Source organism: Phocoena phocoena, chromosome 8 (assembly GCF_963924675.1).
Source record: "Phocoena phocoena chromosome 8, mPhoPho1.1, whole genome shotgun sequence".
NCBI lineage: Eukaryota > Metazoa > Chordata > Mammalia > Artiodactyla > Phocoenidae > Phocoena > Phocoena phocoena.
Genome location: NC_089226.1, coordinates 108362921 through 108382158, shown reverse-complemented (window position 1 = coordinate 108382158; position 19238 = coordinate 108362921). Strand labels below are relative to the sequence as shown.

Below are 19238 nucleotides of genomic sequence, written 5' to 3'. Positions count from 1 at the left end.
CTTCCATGGGACAAGGGCTTGGCGGCCTAGGCTCGCCTTCCGGGACCTTCAGGCCAGGGCCGCATCAACCGCCACCCGGGTTCCTATCCCGGGAGCGCTGTGAACCAAGCGCGCTGCTATCTCGGCAGAGCTGGCGCCCGTGCATCACCTCCTCCGCGGGGCCTGCTACCGTAGTCCCAGGCGCCTGAGGGAGGAGGGGAAGCAGTTTTCTCCGCCTGCAGGCCTGTCCTCTGGCGCGGCCCCTTAGGGGAATCCGAGCGCGCCTGCAGCCCAGGGACGCGTGCCGCGCCTGGCACTCTGTGCCCAGGCCCCGGGGTCCTGACTGCACCAGGTCTGACACCCCGATGTGTGTGAGCGAGGGGGGAAGGGACGTGCGTCCCGCCCCCGGGGGCTGGGCTGGGGGCTGCGGCTGCTGCCTCTCCGCGCTCGGGCGGCAGGGTCGGGGGCGGGGCCTCGGGGGCGTGGCCTCTGCGCCCTATAAGTGACGGAGCGGGGCGCGCGCCCGGCCAGAAAGCGAGCGCGCAACGGTGGCAAAGACACAGGCACGCTTCTCGGCCCGGCCTCCAGCGCCCTTCTTGCCCCCCGTCCGCGCGTCCCAGCCGCCCGCCAGGCCACCGGCTGCCGATCAGGCGCCCAGGCCCCGCGCCCGCCGCCCAGGACCGGCCCGCGCCCCGCAGGCCGCCCGCCGCCCGCGCCGCCATGGGGGTGGAGGGCTGCACCAAGTGCATCAAGTACCTGCTCTTCGTCTTCAATTTCGTCTTCTGGGTGAGCCCGGAGCCGCGGGTGGGAGGGCGCTCCCCGAGCCTGGCAGGCCGCGCCCCGCTAGGCCCTGCCAAGGGGGCGCAACCGGGCCGCCAAGTTGCAGGGCCACCTGTGTGCGCCGAGCGCATGGTGGGGGGTCCTAGGCCGGTGGGTCGCAGCGGTGGGGCTCGTCTGGGGCCGCCGTGCACCTCGAGGGTGGGGCGGGGGGCTCCAAGACGGGTTTCGGGCCTCTGCGCGTCGGGACCCCAGAGCCCCGCGGCCGGGCCGGGCCGTTTGGGGACCTGGGGTCTGTTCCCCGTTGGTGATGGTGGTGGTGCGGTGGGTGCGCGCTCCGAACCCAGTACCCGGCCACTGCTTCAGCCCTCCTGGCCGCTGTTTCTGGGACCACCCTGCTTCGCGGGGACTGAGGGGCTCGAGGGCGGGGCTCCAGACGCCCCGCCCCCATGAGCTCATCGGGGCCACCGCCCCTAGATGGGCGGCCCAGTGCGGTGGCAGGGGCGGGGGGCGGGGTGCTCACACTCTGCCAGAGTCTTGGGGACCGTCCACCCCATCCCGGGCCCAGTCCAGTTGACCCTCCTGCCTGCTGTCGCCACCCTGAGGGTCGTATGGGGGTCCGGGCCGGGGCGAAGCGCAGAGAGGAAGCGCCCTGGGCCCCGGGTGGCCCGCGTGCTGGGATGCCTCCCACCTGGTGCCCCCAGCTTGTGGAGCCCCATCTTCCTCCCCTCCTCACCCAGCCTGACCTTCCAGCCCGTCCTCCCCCTGGGGCGCCGTGGAGGCTGTGAGGGGCAAGGGGCTGGGCGGGTGTTCTGAGTTGGCACAGGCAGGGAGCCTGGAGACCTGGGGTTTCCGAGCCCCAGGGGTGCCGGGGCTGGGTGGTTGTCCAGGTCTGGGCTTGGGAGGCCGCTTTGGAAAGAGGAGCCCGCGGGTTGGATGTCTCAGGGTGCGGGAGGGGCTCCTGGGGTCTGCGGGCTGCTGGCCTGAGTTGTGTTTCCTCGTCAGTCTTCACTGGCCTGTGGGGTCTGTGGGCTGCTGGCCTGAGCTGTGTTTCCTCGTCAGCCTCCACTGCTGGCCTGTGACTGATGAAGCTGTGGCTTTTGTTTCCATTTCCTGTCAGTGTTGGAATTGGGGGGTGGAGATCTCCTTCTGGCCCGGAGGGACCAGGAATGGTTGTCGGGAGCCCCTCTCACAGCTGTGTCCTGCGTCCCCTGCGGTCCCCTGGGCAGAGTGACTCGGGCCCCCTCCTGGCCCCTTCTTGTTTCTCCGCCACCCCAGGCCGCTCACCCCTTGTCACGGAGGACCAGGACAACGTCGGGTGGGTGCTTTCTTAAGTTGACACTGGGAGGGTAAACTTTTAAAATGGCTCCTGGAAAAGTGTGTGGGCCTGGGGACATCTGTTTGCCATCTGGACGGCCAAGGGTCCCAGGGTGGACCTCGGGGCACTGACGTATTTGGGGTGGGCAGTGCAGGGACTGGACACGGAGTGGAGGTGTCACATCCTCCCTGCAGGGGCACGGGTGGGGGTCCTGTAGCCAGCAGCCTCTGCCCTGGGGGTGGGAGCGGCTAGGCCGTCAGGATGGGCCAGGGTGGGCCGGGCAGGCTTTGCTGAAGGGGTGGTCTTGGAGGGGTGTCACTGGGACACCCCGCTGCCAGCCCCTGAGCCTGTCTGTACCCGCAGAGCCGGGGAGGGCCCTGGTGGAGGGGGGGGGCGGAGGAAGGGGACTTAGCAGGAGTGCATTCTTGCCTTTGGACTGAGTGTAGGGGCGAGGTGAGTCCCTCCCTCCTGCACAGCAGGAGAGGTCTCCAGGGCAGGCTCCCCCACCCCACCCCCAGCTCAGCCTGGGTACCTCTGGTAATTTCCCAGGCAGCAGGGGTGGAGGCCTGACACATCCCCACCCCCACCCTGGGCCACTTTGTGTTCGGGCTTAAGGAATTGTTTCTGAGGCCTCTCCCCTTCCCTTCCTCCCTGGGCATGCCCAGCAGGCCAGAGGAGCGTTTGCTTCCAGTGGCAGCAAGGCCCCACCCACCCACGCCGGGCTGCCCCCTGTGGTGGGATGCCACGCTGAGCCAGGCGGCAGGCGGGTGGGGGGGGGGTGCCTCTCTGTGCATCCCCTCCTCCAGCATCGCTTGGCCAGGAGCATGGTGCCAGGGGTTTGGACCTCGGTGGAGTCTCCACCCTGCTGCTCTGGTCCTGGGCTTCCTCCCTGCTGAAGCGGGGGGTCCTTCCCCTGGGGTTGTTGTCGGATTAGTTCAGGAAATGGGTGTTGGGCATGGTGGCTGGTAGGGAAGACCGCATTCCTTGGCCAGTGTAGGCAGTGACGCCTGGGAGGCCCCCTCAGGGTCCAGTGGGTGAGGGAGGGCTCCTTGTGCCCAGCCCCACCCACTCACCGTGCACCTGGCCACAGTGCAGTAAGGGGGCGCTGGGGGTGGGAGCTGGGTCAGGAGGTTGAGGACGGGGGTCTGGATTTGGATCTGGGTTTTTTTTTTTTTTTTTTTTGGCTGTGTTGGGTCTTCATTGCCGTGCGCGGGCTTTCTCTGGTTCCGGTGCACGGGCTTCTCATTGCAGTGGCTTCTCTTGTCGTGGAGCACGGGCTCTAGGCTTCGGGCTTCAGTAGCTGTGGCTCGCGGGCTCAGTAGTTGTGGCGCACGGGCTTAGTTGCTCCGTAGCACGTGGGATCTTCCCGGACCAGGGCTCGAACCCGTGTCCCCTGCATTGGCGGGCGGATTCTCAACCACTGCGCCACCAGGATCTGGGCAGGAGCCAATCCCTGGATCTGGGCACTTTTTAAAGTTTCATTTCAGAGAGTAAAGCCTTCCCCCGTGGGCGGCAGCGTCAGAGGCAGGCTGGCATGCTGTCTGAGAAGGAGCCGGTCACCACGCACGCCCACACACACCAGCACACACGCTTGCTGTCCCACCTCTCGGCGCCAGACCCCGGGGCCCCGGCTATGTACACTCAGCACGCCTGACCCCAGCCTGCTTTGGGGGCCCTGGCCAGGCGGGCCCGGAGGTGTGAGGTGGGGACGTGGCAGGAAGAGCAGCGGCCAGCCCGAGCTGGGGAGACCGCGCAGATGCTCCCCCAAGGGCACGGAATTCCCGCGGGTGGGGTGGGCCCGGGAGCTTCCTGGCGAGGTGACTGGGGCTCGGCCCTGCTGCTGGAGCAGCTCAGGATGGGCAGAGGCGCCTGCCCCTGCTTCCCTGCTCACCCTACTCGAGTGGGCGACCTGGGGCGGGCGCACGCCCCGTGTGAGCCCTGCTCGCCTCATCTGTGAAATGGGTGTGATCACAGCCTCTCCTCTGCAGGGGCAGCAGCAGTGGCCCCCGCTGGGACTGGCGGCTCCTCCAGCCGGATGCAGTCAGGGCTTCCTTCCAGAGGTAGCAGGGGCCGTTCGGCCAGACCTGGCTGGGAGTGGGGCTGATGGGAAGCCCTGCTAACTGGCTTTAAATTCTTCCTTCCGGACAGCACACGGCTGCCTATCACTTAGTGGTTCTGTCGCCTTCCTTCTCGGAGAGGGGATGTGACCCAGGCGGGCTCTGGCTGGGGGCAGGGATTTCCTGTTCCTGGTTTCAGTGGGAGGGCAGGTGAGCTCCCCTCGTGCCCCCGGGCATCTGGCTGCCACGCTCTGGGGAAACGGCCGTTGGGCCAGGGCCTGCTGAGAAGAGGAAATCTGTGGTCTGTGCCCAGGACGGGCTGGCCCCAGGGAGAGTGTCTGGGCATTACGGGGTGCAGAGCTGGAGCCAGAGGCGGGGAGCCTGGGACCCTGGCCGGCTCTGCTCCAGTGCCCGTGCGGTGCCCACCCTGCGGGGTTCCCTCCCACACCCCCACCCCCAGCTCAGTGTGCCTCCAGAAATTGAGTTCACCCCCAATCCCTAACTCATACTGCTTCCAAGTCCAGACAGGGAGATGGGCCCCCCAAAGCACCCCCCTTGCATATAATCTACCCCCCAACCCCCGCCTTCATTTCAGCGCCTGAAATCCCATGACAGGGAAGAGCCATGAAAATCAATAAGGTGTAGAGTCCGGACACCCGTGGGAGGGGCAGACGTCACCTTTGCACTTGTGCAGCGTTTTGGAGAGGGCCCCAGGTAGGGATGGGGGAGAAATGCGGGGACCCTGGCTCTGCCCGCCCCCGAGACGCAGGCCGGGCCCGCAGCCAGGGCTGGGGGTTTCGCCTTGGAGGCAGCATGGCCCCGTGCCGGGACTCCTCACGCTGCGTGGAGCACCAAGCTCACTTCGAATCGGCCCTTTCCAGGTGTCCGGCAGGTGTGGTGTGACCCGCCTCTGGACTTCGGTGCCCCTCCCCCGCCCCCACACTTTGTACCGGCCCAAGTACTGCTTCACGCAAGACTACCTGGGGCTCTAGGTGGGCCCCCAGGTGCTGGGGGAATCCCCACAGGCGGGCAGGGGTCCTGGCCCCAGGGGTGGCAGTAGGTCTCCCTTTGCTGGCCGGCCAGCAGCGCGTGGTCGCAGGGGTGCCTGTTGGTGCGTAGCCGCCCTCCCTGGGCTCGAGGGCTGCGGGGCTCGGCGGGCAGGGAGGTACCTTAGTGCTGGGGCTCGGTGCGTGGTGGGGGAGGGTGCTGAGGGCAGGGTGGTCGAACGCCACAGAGGCCTGGGGAGCGGGCAGCCCCCTTGCCCCCTTCTTTGAAGCCATGCCCCTTCTAACTTTGGAAGGTTAGTGCTCCCCCTGCCCCCAATTACTGGGGTAACAGGGTGATTGTGGAGAAGGTGAAGGACGGGAGGCTGGGACCATGTGGAGTGGGGGGTGGGCGGCCCCCTGGCATCCCGGGCCGTCACACGGAAGCCTCTGTACCGACTCCCACACGCAGCCGGCCTGCGTCATCACTCTCCCTCGGGGGACGTCTAATGGCGCCCCGTAACCCGCCTGACCTGTCACGTCACCTGCAGCTGGGCGTCGAGTTTGGTAGCCAGCAGCCAGCTCCTGGCGGGGATGTGGAGGTCAGGCCGTGACCCTGGGGCTGCAGGGGAGCAGAAGGGAGGGCTTCGGGCCGCCCGCATTCCTGGTCTCCAGTCCCAGGTGCTGGGAGGCCTGCGCCCCGGCGCTCGATGGCATTGGTCTCGGGGGTGTCGGCGGGTTTGGGAAGTACCCTGTGGAATCCTGCCCGCCCCCGGAGCTCACGGGGAGTCTTCCTCTCACACGGGCCAGGCCCTCTCTGCCCCCCATCCCAGGGGCTCGGCCACCCGCCTGCTGGACGGGCAGTCTTCCCCTCTGTCCCCGAGATAACGGCTCGGACGCACACGAAGTCCCGCTCCCCTGTGCCAGGCGGGCGCTGGGCTGGAGCCATGCCCTTTGCCTCCAGCTGGCCCACTGGAGCGATAAGGAGACCGAGGTCCCGAGTGCCCACACGAGGAAGTGGTGGAGGCAGACTGGAAACCAGGGCCAGTCCTTCAACCACTGTGGTTTGCGGCCTGCACGGCTCCAGGCAGGGGACAGGGCATCCCTAAGGGTGGGGGGGCTGTGCCTGGGGTTGTGCGGGGAGCACATGGTGGCCAGAGAACCCGGCCTGCCCCGGGGCCCCTCCACTCACCTCTGGCCCCTGCCTGGGCCCACCCACCTCCTGTCTTCTGCCCAGTGTTTCCCCAGCCTACCCAGATCCTCCTTGTCTGATGTGTGCGCCCCGCTGCAGCCCCTCGAGCGCCCTTTGCCGGCAGGTGGCTGGGACGTCTGTGTCCACACGCCCCTCGCTGCAGGGGCTGAGGGGACACGGAGACATCCCACAGGAGGGGCCCTTTCAGCCAGTGGGGTGAGTGTAGGGCCGGGGAGCAGGCTGCTTCCCGGCCTCCCCGCCTGCAGTGGGTGGTAGGTAATCTAGGGGACGGGCCCAGGAAGCAGGCGGGCCCTGCGGGTTCCCCAGGCGCACTCCGCTGTGCCCAGAGAGGTGGCAGGGTGTCCTCAGGGGCCTGCACTCCCCTGCCGGTGACGAGGGGCTCCTGCATCCCGCAGCTGGCGGGGCCCAGGAGGGCCAGTGTCCTCTTCCGCCCCCGTGGCTATTCTTAGAGGCCAGTCCAGGCAGCTTCCTGACGTCGAGGGGCCTGGAGGGTAGTTTCCGCTTCCTGGCTGAGGCGAGGGTCCCTGCTCCTCTCTCTGTACTTCCTTCCCGCCTTGAGCTGGGTGGCTGTGTTCCCGGAGGGCACAACAGGGCCGTAGGGTCACTGCCCATCCCCGGGGAAGGCTGAGTTGGGCCCCGCGTCACCCTGTTCTCATGGTGGGTGGAGATGGAGGGTCAGCCTCTAGAGACCCAGGTCCCCGCCCAGCCCAATGGTGGTGCCCTCTGCCCCCACTGACCCTCCACATCCCACCCTCAAAAGGTCTTTGCTGTGCCTCTATCCTCTGACTTATCCCGGAGTCTGCAAGGGCGTTTCCTGCCTGTGGCCTTCACTGCCCTCCCGGGGAGGGTCTCCAGGCCCTCAGGACCTCCTGGTTGCCGAGCTGCATGGGCACTTCATGGCACATCTTCCCAGCAAGAGTGTGCACCCCTTGCGGTGGCGGGTTAGGGAGCAGAGCGGCTCAGAGCCAAGGCCCTTCCCGGGTCACGAGGGAGCTGCCCCTTCTATCATCTGTCTCTGAGAGCGCCAGAGCTGCTAAGTAAGGGAGCACGTTGGTGCGTGGGTGTCCCTGTCACTCCTGGAATACGTGGGCAGGACTTGGGGTGACCACTGGGCCAGCACGTGTGGGTGGGGACGGATGGAAGACAGATCCCAGCTCAGCTCCCACCCAGGGCCTGGCAGGAGCCGGGGCGGGGGGAGGGTTGCCCCGGGCCTGCCCGGGTAGCACCCACTCCTACGCCCTTTCAGCTGCTTCTTGGAAATGCAGACAGGCCGGGCAGGAACCCAGTGTACTTGGCAGCTCCCTTCCCCCCCCTTTTAGTTGACGCTATTATTTATTAATTCTCAGAAAGGAGGAAGAAAGAAACAGAAACTGCATCTTTCATAGGATTACAGACAGTCCGTGCCGTCCCCTGGTGTGGAACCCTTCAGTGATCCCAACAGGTTAGGGGCTCCTTCCTGAGCCGCTCACCAGTCCCACCCAAGCAGGAGCATCTCAGGACGCAGGAGCAGGTGGCAGCGGCACTTCCACCAGGCCAGCTAGCAGGAGAGGGGGAGGGGGTGAGCGGAGATGTGTCAGACTCTGCCACTGAGCAGCCTGCCTGAAAACTGCCGAGGGTGGTCACAGTAACCGCCCGCGCTGTCGAACGCCGTGTACGGTGGCATCATCTGAGCGCCCTGCGTCGGTCAGCTTGTGTACTTTTCTTTTATTTTTTGAATTTTATTTTTTATACAGCAGGTTCTTATTAGTTATCTGTTTTAGACACATCAGTGTATACATGTCAATCCCAATCTCCAAATTCATCCCACCATCCCCCACCCCCTGCCGCTTTCCCCCCTTGGTGTCCATACGTTTGTTCTCTGCATCTGTGTTTCTATTTCTGCCTTGCAAACCCTTTCATCTGTACCATTTTTCTAGGTTCCACATATATGTGTTATTATACGATATTTGTTTTTTTCTCTCCGACTTACTTCACTCTGTATGACAGTCTCTAGATCCATCCATGTCTCTGCAAACGACCCAATTTCGTTCCTTTTTATGGCTGAGTAATATTCCATTGCATATACGTACCACATCTTTTCAGCTTGTGTACTTTTAGTTCCTCATCATACACACAAGGATATTGGAGGCACAAAGGTGCCGAGATGGTCCTGAGATGACCCAGTAGCCAGAAGCTCTGGGGGCCCTTGGCTGCCACATTCTGACTCCCACCCAATGCGAGGACTAAGTGCTTTCCATTAAGTCTGGACTCCGTTTTATAGTGGGCATAAGTGTTCCTTCGTTTATCCAGTCCCTTTTTTGACCCTAAAACCTCAGTCTTGTGGACAAGACTTCAGCGTTTCCAGATGCTTGCTGTTGGCTGCTAGAAGCCTGGGGGTCCTCACCTTGGCGGACGGTTGGCATGAAGACAGCAGGCTGGATCCTTTGGGACCGGGAGAAACATTTACCCCTAAAGGCTTTGCGGCTTAGAAGTTCAGTGGATGGGGATTTGGGTGTGTGGGGTTTTTTAAACAGCTTTGTTTGACATAGCGTCAACTGCACGTTTAAAATGTACAACTTGGTAGGTTTTGACATAAGGAGGCACCTGCGAGACCTAGACGGTGGTCCACCAGGAGAGTGAATGTATCCATCACCCGCAGAGGTGTCCCCGGGGCCTTGGGATCCCTCCTCCCCATCCCAGGCCACCCGCCGGCCTGTCATCTGTGCCCGTGATCGGCATTTCCTGTACTTTTTATGTGAACGGAATCGGAAGGTGGCGGTGGTTTTTCCTCTTGGTCTAGATCGGCGCGGGTATCTGGAGATTCACTCTGGTGGTTGTGTCAGGAGTTTCTTCCCTTCCCCTGCTGGTGGGCATCCACCCACTCACCGCTTGAAGGGCACCGGATTGTCCCCGGTTTGGGGATGTTACCAGGAAAGCTGCTGGCACGTTTGTGTGGGCACGAGCTTCCACGCCCTGGGGCAGTACTGGGGGTGCAGGGGCTGGGCGCGTGGCGGGTGGAGGGGAGGTGGGGTCCTCGTGCCGAGGGCCCAAGCTCTGTCTCCTGTGTCCCCGCTGCTCCCCACCCTCGCCTGGGGGTCTTCTCACTTCAGCCCATCCCATAGGTGCTTGGGGGCGTCTCCCTGTGGTTTAATTTGCATCTGTCTCCCTGCGACCAATGACTGTGCGTCTTTCCACGCGCTTATTTGCTGTGCACGTTTCTTCTTTGGCGAAGTGTCCAATTTCTTTTTCTTTTGCCTGTTTTTTAAAACTCGGTTGTTTGTTTTCTTGTCATTAGAGTATTGCAAGTGCTTTATAAATTTTGGATACGGGTCCTTTGTTAGCCATTTGTAAGCCCCAGTCCGTGGGTTAGCTTTTGAAGAGCAGGCTTCTTTCGGACCCCTGCCCTGCCCTGGGCAACCCCTCCCTGCAGAGGCACGGGTCCACCCCACCCTCTGCCTTTTCTCATGGCCTGCGTGGGGGGATTCGGGGGGGATTCGCAGTGCTGCCTTTCCCCTTCCTCTGTAGGTGACCTTAGGTGAATGCCCATCCCAGCCCCCGAAACTGGGGGTGGCCACTGCCACCATTGCCTTCATCCAGGCCCACCCCAGCGGGTCTGTGCGGGGCCTGGAATGACTGAGGACCAGCTGAGGAGGGTACACTTAAGCGCCAGGCTCTCCCCTGCTTGGAGGCGGGACTGCCTTCCCTGTTCACCCTTCAGGAGGTGGGCTGGAGCCACAGGGGAGTCTGGAGGCTGCTGTCCCCCCTCTGCCCCTGCCCCCCGCACATCCTGGGGTCTGCAGTGGAAAGCCCTTCCCGAGACAGGAGAGATGGGGACTTTGCCTGCCACCCCACGGTTGGCATCTGGGTGCTGGGATAAGCATTACCCTCACAGCGTTTGTTAGGACCAAGTGCCCTAGATGGGCTTGTCCCCTCGGCTTCTGGGGAGAGGGGCTGCATGGGGAAGATGGGAGTGGTCCCAGCCCAGCCAGGGGGGCAGGAGGTGCCACTCCACGCTCAGCTCTCCTTACCGACGGCGATACTGAGGCTGAGGCAGGGCTTGGGGCCAGGCCTCTGTGACTGCAAAGGAGGCCCAGGACAGGGCTCCCCCTGCCCCACCCCCTCCGTCCTGCAACGTCTCACAAAGCAGTCTCTGGACCACAGTTTCAAAACAGAATAAGTGGCGGTTTCTAGCCAGAGTTACCACGGCAACCCTCAGCCTCACCACCGCTGCCCGCCTGCCCAGGAGCTGCAGACAGCAGCCAGAGGAGCGGGACTCCCTCCCGGAGCCTACCTGCCCGTCCCCGCCCTCCCCTCCATCCCCACCCTCCCCCTCCCCCTGCCCCGTCCCCGGGCCCTCCCACCCGCTTGTGGGTGTGACAGACACCAGGAGCAGCCACGGGACGCGGGGAGTTCGGCACTGCCCTTCCAGTGGTGCGCAGTGGGGGCCCGGGGGCCCCGGAGGGACCCTGTCGGTCCCGCTGCATGTGCTCTGGGAAGGGGGAGAGCAAGTGTGTTGCCCTGGGTGTGGGGAGTGGAGTCCCTAGTTGAACGTTTGGAAGAGGGGGTCAGAGAGGGTGCCGTCCCACCCTCGGGGGGGGGGGGCGGTGTCGACAGCACCACCTTCGGGGTCAGCCCGGCTGCTGCCGGGCGCCAGCGGTCCCCAGCGGTCCCCACCAGCCTCATCGTCCATGGAGCCCAGCGTAGGAGAGCCTGGGCTGGGGCCGCAGGGCTCCTGGCCTCCCCGTCCCCCATCAGCGCCCTAGCGTCACCTGCCTGGAGATCCCTGGAGATCCCTGGAGATGCTTGGGGCTTTCCGTGGGGCAGCCCCTGGTGCTGGGGCTTCGAGTCCCACACGCTCTACTGAGCCTGTCTCAGGGCCGCGCTCCCTGGCCAGGGCCTTGGGGACAGGCACTGGGCCAGCCAGGTGGTCTTCTTGGGGTCCGCTTTTCGGTTTCTCTTCCTCATTGGACACGTAGCTGACGGTCTGTGTAGGAGCTGGTGCTTGTAGCTCCGGGGACAGTTACTGCCTCGGGGAGCAGCCCAGGGAGGAGGCTGGGGTGCGGGGGCCAGCTTGCCTGGGTGGGTCAGATGCTCAGGCGTGGGCCTGCTGGGCCCGGTCTGGGCTCACCCTCGAGGACAGACCCCACCTAGCCCTGAGCCACCGTGCTCGCAGGGGCATGAGTCAGCCGGAAGCCCGCGCCCCCCGTGCCAGGCTCTGAGCAGAGCCCCCTCTCCTGCCCGCCCCTCAGCGCAGCCTCCGCCTTGCGGTCTCTCTGGCGAGCGCCGCGAGCTCCCTTGCTCTCCCGGCGGTTTGCCGTCTCCGTGATGGCAGGGAGTTACCCCACAAAGCCCCGGCCCTGTGGCTTCCCGGCCGCCACCGGCCCCAGCAGCCTCTGCCATCCACACCAGGGCCCCCGTGGCATCGAGTGCCCACCCCCTCCTCAAAGAAGTACTTGTTGTCTGTCTGAATGCAGATTAACCAGGTGTCCTGCATCTTATCTGGTAACCTGTCTGGGAGTCTCACTCCAGTGGTGCTGGCGGGAGGGTTGGGGACCAGCCACATGGTCCCCCATGCCCAGGTCCCCCGGGGCATCTTGACAACCAAGGCAGCAAATCAGACATTTGGAGCCAGCGGCAGCCCAGACCCCAGGGGCTAGTGCGTCCTGCCCGGAGGGAAGCCCTTCACGCAGACGCAGCGGACAGCAGGGCTCGGCACCCTCCTCTGTGCGTGTGTGCGTGTGGTGGATTCACACTCACCACTGCTGGGCTCCGGGCCACGAGTGACACCATGCCCTGCTCTTTCTGTAGCTGGCTGGAGGTGTGATCCTAGGCGTGGCCCTGTGGCTTCGCCATGACCCTCAGACCACCAACCTCCTCTACCTGGAGCTCGGAGACAGGCCTGCACCCAACACCTTCTACGTAGGTAAGTGGCAGAGGACGGGCTGAGGACCCCGGCTAGCTGTGGGCTGGGGGCCGGCAGGAACGGGCCACTGGGGTGTGTGATCATAGCTCAGTAAGGCCTCAGACAGGCTGTCACGGAGGGCTTCCAGGAGGAAGCAGGGGCTGAGCCAGCTCAGCGGGGCTGGCTTCTTGCTGGGACAGGGAGGAGGCCAGCCAGGAAGGGCTCTTCCGGCCAGAGGGAGAGACGGAGCCAGAGAGCAGGTGGGGTTATGTCAGCCTGGGGGCCTTGAGGGTCCCCTCTGGAGTTGGTGCAGTGCCTGCCTGGGCGGGGGGTGCTCCCAGGGAGAGCTGGAACTGGGGGCGGGGTGTGTGTGTGTGGCTTTTTGGGACCCCACCCGATCACCGTGGGGGGCGCGGCGGAGCAGGAGAGCGGCAGCTGGGTGGGGCGGGGGCACAGGGGTGTTCGGGAGGCCCGGCACAGGGGTGCTGCCGGGCAGCACAGAGGTCCCTTCCAGCGGGGGGCCAGGAGTGGCCTGGCGAGTGGCGTGGCGCTCAGACTGGGCCGCGCCTGCCCCCTTCCCCTGCGCTCCCCTGTGTCATATGGTGGGTGTTTCAGGGGAGGCTTCCTGGGAGGGTGGGGCTGGAGCCCAGAGCCCCCAGGATGGAGACTCAGGGCCTGCATGACTCAGCCCTGCAGCCACACCTATAGCCGCTGTGTTAGGCTGTGAGTCTGCCTCCTGGGCGCCCGTGGTGGCCCCTTCGGGGCATCCGTCAGGCTGGGGCGGGGGGGACTTGGGCCAGCGGCCCCCGGGGTGGGGGTGGGAGTGCCGGAGGAGCGACGGAGGGGCGGGAGGGGAGAAGGGGTGCCCCCCGCCTCCTGCTGGGCCCCCTCCCCCCACCAGGGAAGGTGGGGTCTGGCCCTTGTGGAGCTGTGGGAGTGTTTGTTGAGATGCTTCTGTCCTTTAAAGGACTGGCTCCTGGGCCGGCCCCTCTCGCTCCCACAGGCGAGCAGCAGGGCAGGGAACCTTCAGGGCTCAGGGCGCCGTGAGGGGCCAGCAGCCATCCTGGGTCACATGCTTGACCCTCGGTGGGAGTGGCCCACACACTCACCTCCCGCCCCGGGGCCGTGGGGGGTGCCTGCCCCCTCCCTGCCCGTGGCCCTCTGGGCCATAGCTGGGAGGGCTGGGTTCCGGGGGCCATGGACGTGGGGCAGAGACCGGAGCCTAGGGTTCTGGCGGCGGGGCTCCCGGGGCCAGCCATCCCGGGGAGGGTCCCGAGCCCTCTTCCGCAGGTTCCTGGGCTCCCCCCATGCTGTGGGGCCCCTCACAGGTTTGAGTCTCAGGAGCAGAGGGTGAGTCTGCCTCCCGAGAGGGCACAAGGGGTCCGTGACCCGGGGCCCCCGCACACGCACCAGGCCCCCTCAGAAGCAAGGCAGTCAACGGGGCCCACACGTCTGAGGACGTGGGAGTGTCCTCTGGGCCCTCGAGGGGTGTTTCTCTCCTGCGGGGCTCCTCCCAGGCCTCTCCTTTCCCTCTCAGAGCCCCCGCGGGGGTCTGAACCGACCTGTGGCCGGGCCTTTTGTCCCAATGTGGGAAGGGCTGCTGCCATCTCTCCGTCCCCCTCTCTGGGACCTTGGGTGCAGTGGGCGTGGGCTCTGCTGGTGGCAGAGTTGAACCGGCCCCAGGGCGAGCAGTCTGGGAAGGGGTCCCTCCCAAATTGCTGGGTCCGGGGCCGCCAGCCTCGTGGCTGGGGCAGCTCCTGCTGTCAGCCCAGCGTCTGGCCCAGGAGGCAGGAGAGGAGCTGAAAGCTCCCCTGCTTCAGGCCAGGATGGGGCAAGAGCGGCGACGGGCTGCAGGCTTGGATTAGGGACACGGTCCAGGCCGCCGGCGCGCAGACGTCTGGGGGGACCTTGGCGGGAGAATGGAGGCGGCGGGGCTGTGCTCAGGCTCTGGCGGGGAAGGGGTCCCACGGGAGAGGCTCATCGAGGGCAAGGCTGGCGTTGGAGCAGGTGTCCCCCTGGTCCACTCACTGGGGGCCGCACATCACCTGGGGCCTGACCCTGGCTTCTCCTGGCTCTGGAGAATTCTGCCCTTGGGGAAGCAGTGCCGGCTGCTGGGGAAGCAGTGTTAGCTGCGGGACCACCCAGCAGGCTGGGTGCCAGCCCCTGGACCTTCTGCTGTGTCCCCATGGGCGGGGGCCTCTCAGAGCCCCTCTGGCCACAGAGTTCCTGCCCACCCAGGGCCGGCCTTCCGGAGCCTCTTGCTGGCTCTGATGCAGACTGGGCCTGCCAGGGAGCTGGGGGAGCAGACGTGGGCCCTGACAAGAGCTGTCTGTCCAGTGCCAGGCAGCGGGGGAGGGTGAGCTGGGCTGGCTTAGCACGCCAGGCAATGCTGCAGGGCCCAGGGGGGTCCCGGACCTCACTGGCCAGAACCAGGCCGAGGGCTCTAGGTGGAAACCCGGCACCGTGGGGGGCTTGGGGCTGGGCCTGGGGGTGGTGGGTGGGTCAGGTACCGCCTCTGGGTCTCCCAGCCTCTCGCAGGACCCTCCAGAGCCCGGAACGCCAAGGTGCCCCTCCCTGGCGCCCTATGCCATCTCGCTGAACCTCAGGTAGTGATGTGGGGATGGGGGTCTCAGGACCTGAGCAGAGGACACCTGGCTCAAGGGTGCTGTGCCCGAGTGAGGAGCCCCCGAGGGCAGGCCTGGCGGGAGGCTCCGTCTGTCCAGAGGGGAGGCCCCGGGCGTTTTCTGAGCCCAGCAGTGGGTCCTGGCCCCCAGGCTCCTTCTCCAAAGCCTGGCCAGGCAGGGGCGACAGGCCCTTGGCACCGGAGCCCTGGGACCCATTGTCCTAGCACTGTGGAGGGGGCTTGGGCTGCCTGCCCGCCGCGTAACCGTGGCGACTGGGGGGTGGGCCCAGGTCTGCTGGTAGGACTAGGGTTGTGGGAGGTCCTTGGAGAGACGTGGTCCGCGTTTCAAGGGGCACGGGCCCCGCCTGGGTGAACTGTGGATGCAGAGAAAGGCCGCATGACCAGCAGTGGGTGCTGGGCAGGCCAGGGGGGCAGACTGACCCCGTGTGCCATCCTTGAGCTATCCCAGCCGCCAGGCCTCTGCGTCCAGCAGGCTCCAGCCCCCGGGGTCAGGGCCTCAGAAGCCGGGGAAAGCCCCCTCCTCTGAGCAGAGCAGCTGGACTCGAGCCCCCGTCTGAGAAGGCACAAGTGAAGTGGACTCGCCAGACCCCTGGGCTCACCTCCACCCCACCCCACGGGCCAGTAGCTGGGTCCTCTGCGCCAAGACGGGGGTGGTCCTCCACGGTGCCCCCAAATCCCGGAGACTGCGGGAACCAGAGAGGGTCTGGGTTGTGGCGTCGCACTGAGTTCTCTGAACACTAACCACGGGCCGTTCGGTCCTGGCCTCGGCAACGCCGGTCTCCACCCACGTCACAGAGGAGGAAACTGAGGCCTGGAGAGGAGCCCACACGGCCCCGCCGGGCTGCCAAGCCCTTGCAGCTCCTCTCCAAGCCTCCGGGCATCTGCTGTCTTCCCAGCAGGGCAGGCGTCGGCGCCTCGTGGCCCCTCCAGAGGCCTGGGCAGTGGGGTGTGTGTACGCAGCCGGGGAGGGGGGCTTCCAGGGGCATCTGTCCTGCCTCTTTGGGGTGTCAGGGCACTGAAGGCAGCCGTCTCTCCCCTGCAGGCATCTACATCCTCATTGCCGTGGGTGCTGTGATGATGTTTGTTGGGTTCCTGGGCTGCTACGGAGCCATCCAGGAGTCCCAGTGCTTGCTGGGGACGGTAAGGCCCTGGGCCGGGGCCAGGCTGAGGGTGAGGGCTGCGGGGCCGGCCGGGGGCAGAACCGGGAGCTCCGGTGGAGACAGAACGCCTTCAGTCCCCGACGTGGAGCCTGGTGCCCCCCCGGCCAGTCTAACCCTGCGGACCTCCCCCAGAATGCCAGCTCTTCGGTTTCCCCAATCGGTTCTCAAATCCCTCCGAGGTGGACTGCCGTTACGTCTAGTTCTTTGTCTAGTTCCTACAGAGTTCCAAAGTTGCTTTTTCTTTTTCTTCCTTAAAAAAAGCCAGATATAATAGTGAGTGAGTCCCAGTCCCAGAGCCAGCCTCAGGTGCCCCTAGGCATGTCACCCACCGAAGGGAAGTGGAGGCCTGGCTGTGCTGCCCAGGGCCTGGCGTCTGGGAGACGTGGGCTGCAGGAGGCTGTGCCTGTGTCTCCGGTGGGCGAGCCCAGGCACACCACGGCGACACCCTTCCCGTGGGCTTTGCCTCCCTGCCCTTTCCGACCCACCCAGAACCGACCATGTCCTCCCCTCCCACACCCACCCCATCCTGTGGAGCCTGGTCCCTCGGGGATGATGAGAACATTGGCATCTCGCTGCCGGGCCGAGTCCTAGATTCTGCTTCTCGGCCCCACGCCTCTCATCCCGTCGGGTCCTGGGTGGGTGGATACCACCGGCCACCCCGTGCATGCCGGCCGGTCACTGGGGCCTCAGGAAGGCCCGGGCCCTCTCTGGCCAGCTCTGACCTGCCCTCTCCGCCATCCCCTCCCCTTTTCAGTTCTTCACCTGCCTGGTGATCCTCTTCGCCTGTGAAGTGGCCGCCGGCATCTGGGGTTTTGTCAACAAGGACCAGGTGAGGCAGCGTCCGTGGGGAGGGGCAGGGGGGCTGCTGGTGGGGAGGGGGAAGGGGCTCCGGCTGCGGGGGAGGGGTCGGACTGCAGGGTGCTTTGGGAGGGCTCTTCCCGGTAGGAAGCCCACAGAGGGCTTTCTGGAAGAGGCAGCATGGCGACCGAGCGGAAGGCAGGGTCACCTTCTCTAGGGCTCAGTGGCGGGCAGGTCTGTCCTGGGAGTGATCCCTTCCGGGAGAGCCAGGTGAGGGCACGTCTCGGGGGGGGGGGGGCAGTCCTGCTGTGCTGTGACCGCCTCCCTCCCCAGATCGCCAAGGACGTGAAGCAGTTCTACGACCAGGCCTTGCAGCAGGCCATAATGGACGACGACGCCAACAATGCCAAGGCTGTGGTGAAGACCTTCCACGAGACGGTACAGGGGAGCCGGGGGACCGGGGGAGAGGTGGGGGCCGGGGAGGGCGTCCAGGGGGGCCAGGGGACTCGGGGAGAGGCGGGGGCCGGGGAGGGCGTCCAGAGGGGCCGGGGGACCGAGGGAGAGGCGGGGGCCGGGGAGGGCGTCCAGGGGGGCTGGCGGACCAGGGGAGAAGCGGGGGCCGCAGAGGGTGTCCAGAGGGGCCGGCGGACCAGGGGAGAGGCGGGGGCCAGGGAGGGCGTCCAGGGACCTGGGGTTTTGTCCTCTCAGTGAGACCTCAGCCAGGAGCGGGAGGGGCATTGGAACCTGGGGGGATTCTGAGGGACCTGGGGGTCCCCGGTGGGAACTAGATGAGCCAAGGAAGATGGGGTGCAGGGGTCTCTGCGCAGTACAGCTAAGTGGGAGGAGGGGGCAGAGTGGGCCCCCTGGGCTCCGTTCTCCCCCTGGAGGGAACCCGCCCAGCTCCCCGCCCCCACGCCTGGCCGGCGCAGCTCCTGGGGCCACGTGTCCAGGGCTGAAGGCGGGCGCCCTCCATCTCTGCAGCTTAACTGCTGTGGCTCCAACGCGCTGACCACAGTGACCACCTCTGTGTTCAAGAACAGCCTGTGTCCCTCAAGCGGCAACGTCATCAGTAACTTGCTAAAGGTGTGTGGTGATGGGTGGGGCCTCCCAGGGTGGGGCGGGGCCTGCCTGCTCCCCCATTTGGCTGCCACCCCTGGTGGGTCCTGGGCGGTGGCTGGCCCTCTCGGGGCTCCCGCTGGCAAGGGCAAGGACACGGCCATACTGGGCAGCGCTGTGGCTGGAGTTGGGGCTGCTCTGCCTGGGGGCCGAGGCCAAATTTTTGCTGCCGGCCGGCCCACGGGGAGGCGAGTCTCTGGCCCAGGTTCCCGATGGGGGAGCCCTCTGAACCGGGCATGGAGGCGCCCTGACCTCCCGGGTCAGCCCCGTCGCGGCGGTGCTTCCCAATCTCTTGAGTGCAAGAGGGCGCACGCGGCACACTCGCCATTTCCGTGTTTGTTTAAAACGGATGTGAGGTAAAACCTGGCACAGACTAGGCCCTGTTCACACCTCTGCTGAGGGGTGCTGGGGGGCAGGGCTGTGCCCCTCTGTGCTCCTTCTGCAATGACCCTGGGCCACGGCCTCGCCGGGGGCTGAGGACGGGCACCTCTGAACGCTGTCTGGCCACCCTCGCAGGAGGACTGCCACGGGAAGATCGACGAGCTCTTCTCGGGGAAGCTGTACCTCATCGGCATCGCCGCCATCGTGGTGGCTGTGATCATGGTGAGTGGGGCGGGCCGGGCATCTGCTCGGGGTCCCCCCGCGGGTCTCCGGCCGCTGACCCACCTGCCCGCCCCACCCCCTTCTCCGCAGATCTTCGAGATGATCCTCAGCATGGTGCTTTGCTGTGGCATCCGGAGCAGCTCGGTGTACTGAGGCCGAGGCCGCAGGGAGGGCCGCTGGGACCCCTGCAGGGCCCCCAGAGCGACCCGGACACTTCTGAGAAGGGGCCGTCACCACCTGTGTATATAACCTCCTGGTATCACTGCTACACTTATCAGCCTTTTTACTTTTGAGGTTTTGTTCTTGTCCTGAAGTTCCCTGTTGCTTTCGGGGCTGATGTCACCTGTAGGTGGCATGTGAGTGGCCTTGGGGACTGCAGGGCAGGGGCCCCCTCTGCTTTTGGGGCTGCTCGGGGGTTCTGCTTGCTCAGCCGGGCCTCTCCTCGGGGCCACGAAGGGCCGTCCGGCCAAGCTGCACCCTCCTACCCACCCGTCCCCACGGGTGGCACACGCTCAGCCTTTTTTAATCCTTGTTCCTTTCCGGCCACCTGTCTCTAGAGCCGGGTCCACGAGCAGCCTTATGCCTTCAACGCACCTCTCCTTTCTAACGCGTCACCTTCGATTGTAATTACATCTTGAAAGTCATTCAATAAAGAAGGAAAAATCAGGCATGCTACCACGATGTCCGGCCCCTTCCTGTGCCCATGGTG

At 65.6% G+C, this 19238-nt stretch overlaps 1 protein-coding gene across 2 annotated transcripts; it reads left to right on the top strand.

The window, feature by feature from the left end:
- Positions 1-583: 583 nt before the first annotated feature.
- On the top strand, positions 584-19197 carry CD81 (CD81 molecule). Of its 2 annotated transcripts, none has more exons than XM_065881405.1 (8): positions 584-765; positions 12115-12229; positions 15895-15992; positions 16767-16841; positions 17144-17248; positions 17792-17893; positions 18443-18529; positions 18620-19197. In XM_065881405.1, exons 1-8 carry the CDS (start codon positions 700-702, stop codon positions 18680-18682), a joined length of 711 nt encoding a protein of 236 aa, XP_065737477.1. In that variant the 5' UTR covers positions 584-699; the 3' UTR covers positions 18683-19197. The 2 variants fall into 2 exon arrangements, with proteins under 2 accessions (XP_065737477.1, XP_065737478.1); XM_065881406.1 differs by having other exon boundaries at positions 700-765; positions 18446-18529; positions 18620-18682.
- Positions 19198-19238: the final 41 nt, after the last annotated feature.

Coding starts and splice junctions, on each gene's coding strand:
- CD81 (XM_065881405.1), top strand. CDS start 700: ATGGGGGTGGAGGGCTGCACCAAGTGCATCAAGTACCTGCTCTTCGTC. Junction 12,230..15,894: donor ACCCAACACCTTCTACGTAG/GTAAGTGGCAGA, acceptor TCTCCCCTGCAG/GCATCTACATCCTCATTGCC. Junction 17,249..17,791: donor TGAAGACCTTCCACGAGACG/GTACAGGGGAGC, acceptor CCATCTCTGCAG/CTTAACTGCTGTGGCTCCAA.